Source organism: Marmota marmota, unplaced genomic scaffold (assembly GCF_001458135.2).
Source record: "Marmota marmota marmota unplaced genomic scaffold, marMar, whole genome shotgun sequence".
Classification (NCBI taxonomy): domain Eukaryota; kingdom Metazoa; phylum Chordata; class Mammalia; order Rodentia; family Sciuridae; genus Marmota; species Marmota marmota.
This window is the reverse complement of record NW_026000171.1, coordinates 158,162-172,217: the sequence shown is the minus strand read 5'-3', so window position 1 is coordinate 172,217 and position 14,056 is coordinate 158,162. Positions and strand designations below refer to the sequence as shown.

Here is a 14,056-nt window from a genome sequence, read left to right as displayed (position 1 = left end):
TTCCCTGAAGACCTTAAAAGAGCGTACTACAGGGATACTGCTACATCGATGTTCATAGCAGCACAATTCACAATTGCTAGACTGTGGAACCAACCCAGATGCCCTTCAATAGATGAATGGATAAAAAAAATGTGGCATTTATACACCATGGAGTATTACGCAGCACTAAAAAATGACAAAATCATAGAATTTGCAGGGAAATGGATGGCACTAGAGCAGATTATGCTTAGTGAAGCTAGCCAATCCCTAAAAAACAAATACCAAATGTCTTCTTTGATATAATGAGAGCAACTAAGAACAGAGCAGGGAGGAAGAGCAGGAAGAAAAGATTAACATTAAACAGATACATGAGGTGGGATGGAAAGGGAGAGAAAAGGGAAATTGCATGGTAATGGAGGGAGACCCTCATTGTTATACAAAATTACATATAAGAGGTTGTGAGGGGAATGGGAAAATAAACAAGGAGAGAAATGAATTACAGTGGATGGGGTAGAGAGAGAAGATGGGAGGGGAGGGAGGGGGGATGGTAGAGGATAGGAAAGGTAGCAGAATACAACAGTTACTAATAGGGCATTATGTAAAAATGTGGATGTGTAACCGATGTGATTCTGCAATCTGTATTTGGGGTAAAATTGGGAGTTCATAACCAACTTGAATCTAATGTATGAAATATGATATGTCAAGAGCTTTATAATGTTTTGAACAACCAATAAAAAAAAATTAAAAAAAAAAAGATAGTCTTCCAGAAACCAACATGAAAAGGGGCATATTTTGAGTTTCCTGACAAAGAATTCAAAATAACTGTTACAAAGATGCTCAAAGGGAGCAGAGATTAAAAAAAAAAAACAGAGATAGATTACTAAATAAAATCAGAATGATGTAGAAACAAAATGAGAATCCTGACAAATAGAAAATAGAAAAGAAAAATTAAAAATAAAGAATGAAAGAAAAAGATTCAAACACAAAGGAGATGAGAAAAAAAAATAAAAGCCTACAAGAATGACTACAAGACTTTTTTTTTTATGACTACAAGAATGAAAGAAACACAAAAGGAACTACCAGAGAAGAAAGAAAGATCAAAATCTTATAAGGTATAAAAAATGAACAAAATAGCAACACTGTTTCCTGTCAGTTATATAATAAAAGTATCAACACATCACAAGAATATTATTATATAATATGTATTTATCAAACCTCAAAGCTATTAAAATATGAATAAATTTGGGGAGATTGTTTAGAAATAACAATAAAAGTAGAAGAATTCAATACCCCATTTTTTTAATGCTTAACTTTTATGATGTTCATCTTTCTATTTCATTTTTTTAAAAGATTAAAAATGCAGAACCTGGTAATATATATATTTTTTATTTCTTAAAAAAAAGGGGCACCAATTTATTTTCCAATCATAACATAACAGTATCTCTTTTTCCACACTCTCACAAAGTGTGTTTGATCCTTTTAAAGAAAAAATCTAAATTGGTAGGTTGCTTTCTTTTATATTTTTTTAATTATGAACAAGGTTTAGTTTTTTGTTTGGTTTTAGACATTAATATTTTTTTATAAAGTATCTGTTCATACCTCTTATTTATCTTTCCTTAAAAGTAATGGCGTCTTTCTTTGACTTCAGAACTCTTGAGTTAGTTATAATAACATTTTGTCTGCTTGTTTTCCTGCCTGCCACTTATCTTTCAATAAGTATTTTGACTTTCAGAAAATGTTTTAATACTACTATCTGTAGCAATCCCTTCTGTCTTTGTAAATTCTTATTTACTTTAAATTTATGTTTTAAATATATTATGAAAATGCATTTATATTTCCTAGACCCAATATAGTTTATCCATGTTATCTTCAAGGTTATTTTATTTTTTATTTGTTCTTCTTAGATATACATGACAATAGAGAATATTTTGACACATTACACATACATAGAGTGTATCTTACTTGAAGTGCAATCACATTCTTGTGTTTGTACGTGATGTGGAGTTTCACTATCATGAATTCATATATAAACATAAGAAAGTTATGTGTGATTCATTATACCATCTTTCCTGTTCTTATTCCCCCTCCCTTCCCTTCTTTCCCCTTGGTCTAATCCACTGACTTCTAAAGTTGAAAAACACTATAGAGAAGAAGCATTTTAGTTTTAATTCATCCCATTTATTGATTCTTGGTTTTAATTCTTGCTCTACAGGAGTATTATTAAGAAAGTTGGGACCCCAATCATACATGATGGAGATTTGGGCCTAATTTTTCTTCCATTAGGTCTCTGGTTTAATTCCTAGGTTCTTGACCCATTTTGAGTTAAGTTTTGTGCATGGTGAGAGATAGAGGTTTAATATTATTTTGTTACATGTAGATTTCAAATTTTCCCAGCATCATTTGTTGAAAAGGCTATCTTTTCTCCAATGTACATTTTTGGCGCCTTTGTCTAATATAAGATAACTATATTTATGTGGGTTAGACCCTGTGTCCTTAGTTCTGTATCATTGATCTACAGGTCTATTCTAGTGTCAATACCATGCTGTTTTTGTTACTATTACTTTGTAGTATAGTTTAAGGTCTGGAATAGTAATGCCACCAGCTTCACTCTTCTTGCTAAGGATGCTTTCTTTGCCTATTATGGTCTCTTACTTTTCCAGAGGGAATTTCATGATTGCTTTTTCTATTTCTATATGAAATTTCATTGGGATTTTGATTGGGATTGCATTGAATCTGTATAGTGCTTTTGGAAGTATGGCCATTTTGGCAATTTTAATTCTGCCTATCCAAGAATAAGGTAGGTCTTTCCATCTTCTAAGGTCTTCTTTAATTTTTTTCTTTAGCATGTAGTAGTTTTCGTTGTAGAGTCTTTCACCTCTTTTATTAAGTTACTCTCAATTATTTTATGTTATTTTATTTTTTGAGGTTATTGTAATTGGTGTGGTTTTCCTAGTTTCTCTTTTAGTGGATTTGTCACTGATGTACAGAAATGCCTTTAATTTATGGGTGTTGATTTTTATATTCAACTACTTTGTTGAATTCATTTATTAGTTCTAGGAGATTTCTGGTAGAATGTTTTGGGTCTTCTAGGTATAGAATCATGTCATTTGCAAATAGTGATAATAAGAGTTCTTCTTTTTCTATCTGTATCCTTTTAATTTCTTTAATCTAATTGCTCTGGCTAGAGTTTCAAGAACTGTGTTAAATAGAAGTGGTGAAAGAGGTTATCCCTGTCTTGTTCCAGTTTTTAGATGGAAAGCTTTCAATTTTATCCATTTAGAATGATGTTGGCCTGAGGCGTAGCCTAAATAGCCTTTACAATGCTGAGGTATATTCCTGTTATCCCTAGTTTTTCTAACATTTTGATCATGAAGGGATGCTGTATTTTATCAAATTCCTTCTTAGCATCTATTGAGAAGGTCATATGATTTTTATCTTTGAGTCTATTGATGTGATGAATTACATTTATTGATTTCCATATGTTGAACAAAACTTGCAACCCTGGGATGAACCCAAGATGAACCACAGTGTACTATCTTATTGACATGGTTTTATATTTGATTTGCCAGAACTTTATTGTGAATTTTTGCATCTATGTTCATTAGAGATATTAGTCTGAAAAGAAACAATTGGAGAGGTGAATAGAGAGCCTACAGAATGGAAGCAAATCTTTACCACAAGCACATCAGATAGAGCGCTAATCTCTAGGATATATAAAGCCCTCAAAAATCTTAACACCAACCAACAAACAAAAACCAAATAACCCAATCAATAAATGAGCCAAGGAACTGAACAGACTCTTAGAAGAGGATGTACAATTAACCAACAAACATATACAAAAATTCAACATCTCAAGTAATTAAAGAAATGCAAATCAAAACTACTCTAAGATTTTGTCTCGCTCTAGTCAGAATGGTAGCTATCAAGAATACAAACAACAATAAGTGTTGGCGAGGATGTGGGGGGAAAAGGCACACTCATACATTGTTGGTGGGACTGCAAATTGGTGCAGCCAATATGGAAAGCAGTATGGAGATTCCTTGGAAAACTGGGAATGGAATGACCATTTGACTCAGCTATCTCACTCCTCGGTTTATACCCAAAGGACTTAAAACAGCATACTTCAGGGACTCAGCCATATCAATATTTATAGCAGCACAATTCATAATAGCTAAATTGTGGAACCAATCCAGATGCCCTTCAGTAGATGAATGGATAGGAAATCTTTGTTATATATACACAATCAAACATTACTCAGCATTAAAAGTGAATAAAATCATGGCATTTGCAAGTAAATGGATGGAGTTGGAAAATATAATGCTAAGTGAAGCAAGCCAATCCCCCCAAATCATAGAAAAAAGAATCATAAAATTCATCTGGAAAAATAAGAGACCCAGAATAGCTAAAGTAATTCTAAGCAGGAAGAGTGAAACAGGTGGTATAGTGATACCAGATTTTAAACTATACTGCAGAGCAATAGTAACAAAAACAACATGGTACTGGTACCAAACAGGTGGGTAGACCAATGGTACAGAATAGAGGACACAGAGACCAATCCACAAAATTACAAAAGGTGCTAAAAGTATGCAATGTAGAAAGGATAGCATCTTCAACAAATGGTGCTGGGAGAACTGGAAATCCATACGCAACAAAATGAAATTGAATCCCTTTCTCTCACCATGCACAAAAGTTAACTCAAGATGCATCAAGGAGCTAGGAATCAAACCAGAGACTCTATGTCTAATAGAAGAAAAAGTTGGCCCTAATCTCCATCACGTGGGGTTGGGCCCCAAATTCCTTAATAGGACACCTATAGCACAAGACTTAAAATCAAGAATCAACAAATGGGACATATTCAAACTAAAAAGTTTTTTTCTCAGCAATAGAAATAATATGTGAGGTAAATAAGGAGCCTACATCCTCAGAACAAATTTTTACACCTCATACTTCAGATAGAGCTCTAATCTCTAGAGTATATAGAGAACTCAAAAAGTTAAACAACAAAATAAATAACCCAATCAACAAGTGGGCCAGGGACCTGAACAGACACTTCTCAGAGGAGGATATACAATCAATCAACAAATACACGAAAAAATGCTCACCATCTCTACCAATCAGAGAAATGCAAATTAAAACTACTCTAAGATACCATCTCACTCCGGTAAGAATGGCAGCCATTATGAAGTCAAATAATAATAAGTGCTGGCGAGGATGCGGGGGAAAAGGGTACACTTGCACAATGCTGGTGAGACTGCAAATTGATGCAGCCAATTTGGAAAGCAGTATGGAGATTCCTTGGAAAGCTGGGAATGGAACCACCATTTGACCCAGACATTCCCCTTCTTGAACTATACCCAAAAGACCTAAAAAGAGCATACTACAGGGACACAGCCACATCAATGTTTATAGCAGCACAATTCACATAGCTAGATTGTGGAACCAACCTAGATGCTCTTCAATAGATGAATGGATAAAAAACTGTGGCATTTATACACAATGGAATATTATGCAGCACTAAAAAATAACAAGATCATGGCATTTGCAAGGAAATGTATGGCATTAGAGCATATTATGCTAAGTGAAGTTAGCCAATCCCTAAAAAACAAATGCCAAAGAATGTCTTCTCTGATATAAGTGAGGGTGACTCAAAAGAGGGTAGGGAGGAAGAGCATAAGAATATTACCACTAAATAGGGAAGAGAGGTGGGAAGGAATGGGAGGGAGAAGGGGAATTGCACAGAAGATGGAAGGAGACCCTCATCATTATACAAAACACATGTGATTATGTGAGGGGGAAGGAAAAAAAAAGAGAGAATGTGTCACATTAGATTGGTAGAGAGAGGTGATGGGAGGGGAGAAGAGGGGAAGGGGGGATAGGAAGTGCAGCAGAATAAAATAGACACTAGTATTGCTGTTTGTGTATACGTGGCTGTATAACCAATGGTATTCTGCAACCTGTACACTTGGAAAAATGAGAAATTATACCCCATTTGCTTCAAATGTATGATATGTCAAGATCATTGTACTATCATGAGCAACTAATAAAAAAAGAAAAATTGTGCTCTATATGTCTAATATGAAATGAATTGCATTCTACCATCATGTATAGCAAACTGGAATAAATAAATAATTTAATTTTTTAAAAGTATAGACTAATAAGAACTAAGAGACATATACAGACACTCCACCCCAAAGTAGAAAAATTGACATTTTTCTCAAGTACACATGGAACTTCTTTGGGGATAGAACATATTTTAGGATACAAAAAGTCATCAAAATCAAGAAAATTGAAATTATATTATAATTCTCTAAATGTTATCCCCTGAAAGTTCCCATGTAAGAAATGAAAGAAAGTTTGGGGGAGAAATGATTGGGTTATACCCTTAACCTAATCAGTGAATTAATCCCTAATGGGATTAACTGAGTGGTAACTGGAGGCAGGTGGGGTGTGGCTAGAGGAGGTGGTTCATTTGGGGCTGGGCTATGAAGTATATATTTTATATCTGGCCAGTGGAGTCTCTCTCTGTTTCCTGATCATCATGTGAGCTAATTCTCTCTGCCATAATTTTCTGCCATGATGTCCTTCCTCACCTCAAGCCCCAAGGAATGGAGTCAGCTGCCTATGGATTGAGACCTCTGAAACTGTGAGCCCTTAAATAACCCTTTCCTCCTCTACAATTGTTCTGGCTGGGTCCTTTAGTCACAGCAGTGAAAAAGCTGACTAAAACATATACAAAGTACCCTTCCAAACATAACGAAAAGGAGATAGAAATCAGTAGCACAAGGAAAACTGGAATATTCAGAATTTGTGGAAATTAAGCACAAAGATTCAAGGAAAATGTACAAGAAAACATTGACACAGTGTAACCAAAAATACAACATACCAAAATTTGTGGATCCAACAAAAGCTGTGCTAAAAATAGGGTAGTTAATAACTGCAAATGCATATATTAAAAAAGCTCAAATCAGTGCTATAACTTGGCATCTCAAGAACCTTTAAGTCAAGCAGAGAAAGGAAATAACAAAGATTACAGGAGACACAAATAAATTAGGAGAGCACTTGGAAAAAAATGTAAAAATGGGAGACTTATTTTTTGAAAGAATTGACAAAATTGGCAAACCATTAGCCAGATAAACTAAGGAAAAAGAGAAAATCAAATAATTTAAATCAGGAAAGAAAGAAAGGGTACAAATCAAATCAAAATCACATGAATAGAAAAGATTCTAAGAGAACACAGTCAATAATTATATGACATCAAACTAGATAATCTAAAAATATTGGATAAAATCCTTAACACACAAAACCTATCAAGACTGAATTGTGCTCACTTCAACAGCACATATACTAAAATTGGATCAATAGAGAAGATTTGTATGGCCTCTGCTCAAGGATTACACTCAAATTTGTGAAGCCTTCCATATTAAAACAAAAATTGAATCATGAAAAAAATAGAAAATCTGGACAATAGTAAATAAGGAAACTGAATTAGTGATCAAAGGTGATCAAATATCTTCCACCAACAACAATGAATAACAATGAACTATATAAAAAATAAATTAAGAAAACAAAACATTACAATGTCATAAAAAATAAAATACTTAGGAATAAGTCTAACCAAGGAGGTGAGACATTTATAAGCTGAAAATACTGATCAAAAGGGACAAAATAGCAATAAATCCTGTGTTCATGAATTGAAATAATTTAATATTAAGAAAAAGGTTCAGTACAATTTCTATTAAAAATAGTTTTTTTACATAAACAGAAAAAGCGCTCCTAAAATGCATATGAAATAATAACTAACTCCAAAACAAATGCAAACTTGAGTGAGAAGAACAAAGCTGGAAGCACCATACTTCCTGATTTCAGATTACATTACAAAAGTATAGTAATCATAATAGTGTTCTACTGGCATTAAAAATAGACATATGGATAAATAGAATGGAGCAGACTCTAGAGGTGAACCTGTGCATATATGGTCAACTACTTTTCTAAAAGGCACCAAGCATACTTTAGGAAATAATAATTCCTTCAATAAATTGTGTTGGGAAAACTGTGTATCAACATGCAAAAGAACTAAATCAGACTCTAATACCATACATAGAAATTACCTCCAAATGGATTAAAGACTTTAAGACTTGAAACCATGAAAGTTAAAAAAAAATGACATCAATTTTATCAATGAGATCTGTGTCAGATGAAAGTAATAACATTTAGGATTATATCAACCTGAAGGTTTCCTGCACAACAACAACAACAACAACAACAACAACAAATCAACAAAATGAAAAGACAACCTAAGAAATAAAAGAGAATATTTGCAAAATATACACCTTAATAAGAATGAATTCCAAAATATGTTAAGAAACTCTGACAAATCAAAAAGGAAAAAACCCAAAAACTGGTTAAAAGAAATGGGCTGAGGATGTGAACAGACATTTCTCCAAAGATATACTAAAGGCTAATGTGAATATGAAAAGATGTTCAATATCACTAGTCAACTGCAATTCCAAGTTGGGCAAATGAAAATCAAAACCACAGTGAAGGTTTTAGTTCAGTGGTAGGGTGCTTGCCAAGCACATGTGAGGCACTGGGTTCAATACACAGCACCACATAAAAAAATAATAAAATGAAAGCATTGTGTCCATCTACAACTAAAAATATTTTTAAAATCTCAGTGAGATATCATTTCATACCTGTCAAGATGGCTATTATCAAAATAAATAACAGACATATGTTGTTAAAGATGTGAAGAAATTGCAACTCTATACCTTACTGGTAGCAATGTAAATTGGTATAACCCTTATGCAAAACAGTATGGAAGTTCCTCAAATTATCAAAGATGGAACTACCATAAGATCCAGTAATCCAACTTCCAGATATTTGTCCAAAAGAATAAAAAACAGGATCGTGAATACATATTAGCACTTCCTTGTTTATTGTAGCATTGTTTACAATAGTCAAGATGTAGAAACAATCTAAATTTTTATCTATGAATGAATAAAAGGAGATCTTGCCACTTGGAAATATGGAAGAACATGGAGGACATTATGCTAAGTGAAATAAACCAGACATAGTAAAACACATGCATGATTTTAATTATTTGTGGAATTTAAGTGAAACTCAAACAGGGAATAGAATGGTGATCACCAGGGGTCATGGTACAGAAAGAAATAGACAGAGGCTGGTCACAGGTTACAATGGGTTTCTAATCCTGAGAATCTCAAAATGTGACATTACTTCAAATAGGGTAATTTCTAAGTTAAAATAAGTTTATTAGGATGGTGCCTAATCCACTATCACTGGTATTCTTATAAAAAGAGAAAATTTGGAGACACACACAAGAATGCCTTGTGAAGTTGAAGGAAGAAACTGGAACAACACATCAACAAGCCAAAGAATGCGAAAGATTGCTAGCAAATCACCAGAAATTAGAAGAGAGGCATCAAAATGATTCTCTTTTCATAAGTCAATATAAAAGTTTGAAAATAGGCCAAAAGATATTTAATAGACACATAGCTAAAATAAAAAGATTTCACAATACCATGTGATGAGTGATAGAATTTTAATACGTTGTTTAATGTAAAATGGCACTGCAATTCAGAAAATTTGACAATTTTTTTATATGATTGTATGCCTTTGCCAACTCTTGAAGAACTGTACAATAAAAAGGGTGAACTTTCACTGTGTTATATCTTAATGCAAAACAAAAAAGAGGAAACACAATAAATGTTTCACAATAAAATACAGAATAATATCTTCTGATTTCAGCATAAGTAGTTTTCTTAAACAGTATACCAAAACCACAGGAAAAAACCCACATATATCATTAACACTAAGGTTTAGAATTTCTTTCTTTTTTTTTTTTTTTTTAGAATTTCTTTTTATTAAAAGAAACTATTGAGAAAAGAGAAAGGCATTCCCCAGAATGGTGAAAGATATTTGCAATTCAAATGTCTATGAAGAACTTTATATTTAATCTAGAACATATAAAGAATTCCCCAAGTTCAATCAGAAAAGGATAAATAGCTATTAGAATAAATGGGCAAAAGACTTCACAAAGGATAGTTTTCAAATGGCCAATAAACATTTGGAAATTGCTCAATTTCATTAATCCTCAAAGAAATGTAAATCCAATCCACAATGTGACAACTGCATATCCATCATAAAGACCAAAATGAAAAAAAACAATAACTGGTAATTCAAAGTATTGTTAAGGATATAGAGCAAACAGATTCTCATGGTTAAGAGAGTATAACTAATATATCAAAAGACGTGTATCAAATAGTTATAATATCTCTATTCATGTGGCCTCAAACTATAAAACACGATCAGTAAAATGAATAAAAGATCTTACATTCATATAATGGAATGCTATAGAGTAATGAGAGTGAAAGAACTGCAGCTATACTCAACAATATTATAGATAGCTCGTGAAAACAATATATAAAACTAAAAAATCCAGACATAATACCACATGGTTCTATTTATATATTTGCAAATATCAGCCAAGCTGCATTATTAATTGGACATCTAAGCTGTATTTAGATGTCCAGTTATTGATCACATAAAAGAAGATATGAAAGAATATCTGAAAAAAATGTGAAAATGGGGAATTGGGAATGTCAGTAATGGTTTTTATCTTGAACTGGATAATGATTACATGAGTATGTTCAGTCTATGAAATTTGTAGAAGTGAACAGTGTGACTTTTATATTTTTGTACATATTTACACTTAAAAATAAGTTCCAAGTATACTAAAAATCCTCGTCAAAAAACTAGAAAAAATCATTTTAAATAACCTAAAAATTAGGAGGAGATAGTAAGAGTATTTAATTCTGAATGCATCCTGTCTCCTGTTTGATTTTCATTTGAATACATTTCCCTCTCCCGTGTTGAGCAGCACCTAGAATCACAAGTCTGTTCCTTGGCAAAACATGTAAAACTTCAGGCTCTATGGAAATATTTATAGAGACATTTGTTGTAAACCTATCACCTCTCTGTGCTAAATAAGAGTTTATTTTCAGAGGGCTCCAGGGCAAGGATTAAGCATTGTGAGTTCTAAAGAATGGTTGGCACTTTAGAAATTCTCACTCCAGAGGTGAAGGGCAACTCAACTCCTTGTGGATGTAGCTTGATTCATGGACTTCCACAGACCAGAAGAGCATCACTGATTGTGTTTTGTGGAAGTAGATGCTGCATTAGAATTGAGGGTGCAAAATATTTACTGAAGTTTAATCCTTTTGAAAATAAATAGAGTTGGGGGTTGATGAGAGAACAGAGTTGTGTAGAGGAAGAATTTAAACTGTCATGCAGGCCTAACAAAACCTCAGCCAACTGGGTGGTAAAGGTTGAAGCAGCAAGGACCGAGGTTCAACTTAATAATGAATTGTTCCAATGATATTTTTCTAGCTTATAAAAGGGAAAACAAATCACAGGAACCACAGGGGTCATATTGGGGAAGCACACCCTCAGACTTTGCCTTTAAAGTAAAAAACTGTCTCATTCATTTTTCTACACCCAGAATGATATGAGGCTCAAAATATCTTCAAATCTATAAAATTTTCAAGTAAGCAAGAGGATATAAATGGAAAAAGAAATTTCAGCTGTTCTTTCAGGAGAAAGCAATCATATATTGATCCATCCATCTTGATTAACCAGAAACAGGTTTTGAAATATGTGATGGACTTTGGAAATACTGGATTTAGAAAGAGCCTAAAAGGGTACCAGTTATTTCCATTAACCTATCTCAAGTACTTCTTGAGAGACAAGTGGTGAAGATTCACTGTTAAGCACCGGTATCCAGAGTTCTATGACAGTTGAAACTTACTGTTGACTCAAGTTGGTTGACTGGCACAGGTTGGTACAGATTATAAAAGTAAGTAAATGATCCTGAGAATTTGTAATGAGAACAAAAAGGATAAATAAATATGCAGAGAGTTTAAAAAAGAAACTATAGGACGGGGGTTGGAAATGAATCAGGGAGGAAAGACAAACTGATAAGAGAAAATTGGAGTTAGGAATGAGAGCATGTTAAAAAAATGAAATGGGTAAAATATCTTTGTTGCTCTTCAAAACTTTCTTTGGAGTTTTCCTCTCACCTAAGACAGCTGAGTACCCTCACAGAAAGTCTATATGATAATAGCAAAAATTGTGTAAGTGTCTAAAAATCTCTTCCTACTGTTGCTACTTTTCTTTTTGTCTTCCTAGGCTCTAAGATGGCTGATAAAATGAAACTTTGGGGTGTGGTGCCAACCATACTAGAGATGAGCAAAGATCCCACTAACTTCTACATAGGACGAACACTGTGGTTCAGTGTCACTTTTATTTATGTTTCAGTTGTGCATATTGTGCAAATGTCCTGGATTCATGTAGAAACTGACTTCCAGTGCCATGGGAATATTTCTGATGCCTGTCTAGCAGAATGCTATGAGGACCACTTCACCAAACCTATTCTAGGAGTTTGGTATATGGTTGGCTTTGTTTTTACCTCCTTCTTTTTTGTAATGGAGTTTGCTATTCTTCGGGGTATATATAAAGAGAACATGATGTTTAAGAAGCAATCCTTAGAAAAAGAAAACTTAGAAGACAACAATGCAGATGAAGCAAAGAAGGAAGAGATTTTTGACTTGTCCAAGAGAATGCCCATATTGGCAATGTATCTTGTCTACTTTATGCTACAGATGTCTGTACAGGTGATCTTCTTGGCCATCCTTATGCACTATCAGGAACCACTGATTAGAAAAAAGAGTTGGTGCAGTACCGACTTGTGTCAAGGGCCTTATTTGTGTGTGTTAATGGGGACAGAGGAGAAGAGAATGTCCATAATAATTCTGGCCAGCCTCTCAGTAGTTATCATGACTTTCTGTATTATATTCTTCATTTACTCCATTAATGAATATAGAGTTAAGAGCATAGCTCTTTCTGAGAGATACAAGACCTCTATAAGATCCTAATAGTAGTCCTGATAATCATCATTGACACACTGTGAAATGTTTGTAAAACTGACCTATATGATCTTGTATTAAAGCAATACATGCTTTATTCTTATTATTGTTCATTGATGTTTTTATCTTGGAAAAATAAAACTGGGAAATGTGATAGGATTGCTTTCTTCATATATAAGTAATGAAAGCATAGAAAAAAATGGAATAGTGTTCAGAGTTGTTTAAAGGGAAGACTCTGAGGTATTTACCACTATTAGTTTTGATATCCTGATGCAATCAAATCTTAAGGACCATTCTTATAATGCTAAGTGAAGTTAACCAATCCCAAAACCAAATGTCAAATGTTTTCTCTTATATAAGGAGACCGATTCATAGTGAGGTAGGTAAGGAGAGCATGGGATGAATAGATGAACCCTAGATAGGGCAGAGAGGTGGTAGGAGAACTGAGGGAGTTGGGGGTTAGAAATGATGGTGGAATGTGATGAATATCATTTTCCAAAGTATATGTATGAAGACACGAATTGGTGTGAATATACTATGTATACAACCAGAGATATAAAAACTTGTGCTTTATATGTGTAATAAGAATTGTAATGCATTCCACTGTCATATATAAAAATCAATAAAAAAATTGAAAGAGCACAGTAAAAAAAATAATAATTTAAGTTAAAAGTGAAATAATTACCAGAAAATATCTTAGAGGGAGAAACCCAATGAAAAAATCACAGAAAATCAAGCACTATATCAAACTTCTTTGGCATGAGTTTAAGAACTGCCTGTAGCATTCTTAAAATAATATGTCTTAAGGATTCTTGCTTAAAAACTGCAATACAGATGTTCTTCAAAGAATGATAATAACACATATCTTGTATAAATTCAGAAGGAAAATGAATACAAAAAAGGAAATGACATTTTCAGGGATTCAAAGTAAATAATTGAGTTTTAAATATTTACAAAGGAAAGCGAAAGAAAAAAAAAGCAAATATATTTTTTTATATTTGAACTACATTTTCCTTTAGTAGTTTGATTATTAGTGACTCCTTACTTAGTTTCAATGAGTCAAACTATATAAAAATGATTACAATTTGAGAAGCAAATTCTGCACGGAACAAATGAAACTTTTATTTTGAAAA

General features: G+C 33.2%; 1 protein-coding gene and 1 non-coding gene across 3 annotated transcripts; both read left to right on the top strand.

Moving 5' to 3' along the window:
- The first annotated feature begins 7,299 nt into the window (after window positions 1-7,299).
- On the top strand, window positions 7,300-7,404 carry LOC125611902. Its single transcript, XR_007342148.1, has one exon. It is a non-coding gene; the product is annotated as a U6 spliceosomal RNA (small nuclear RNA).
- A 4,315-nt stretch (window positions 7,405-11,719) lies between these two features.
- LOC125611866 lies at window positions 11,720-13,077 on the top strand. Of its 2 annotated transcripts, none has more exons than XM_048787554.1 (2): window positions 11,720-11,835; window positions 12,187-13,077. In XM_048787554.1, the coding sequence occupies exon 2, from the start codon at window positions 12,195-12,197 to the stop codon at window positions 12,930-12,932; it is 738 nt and encodes a 245-aa protein (XP_048643511.1). In that variant the 5' UTR covers window positions 11,720-11,835; window positions 12,187-12,194; the 3' UTR covers window positions 12,933-13,077. The 2 variants fall into 2 exon arrangements, with proteins under 2 accessions (XP_048643511.1, XP_048643512.1); XM_048787555.1 differs by having other exon boundaries at window positions 11,725-11,854.
- The last annotated feature ends 979 nt before the right edge of the window (window positions 13,078-14,056 follow it).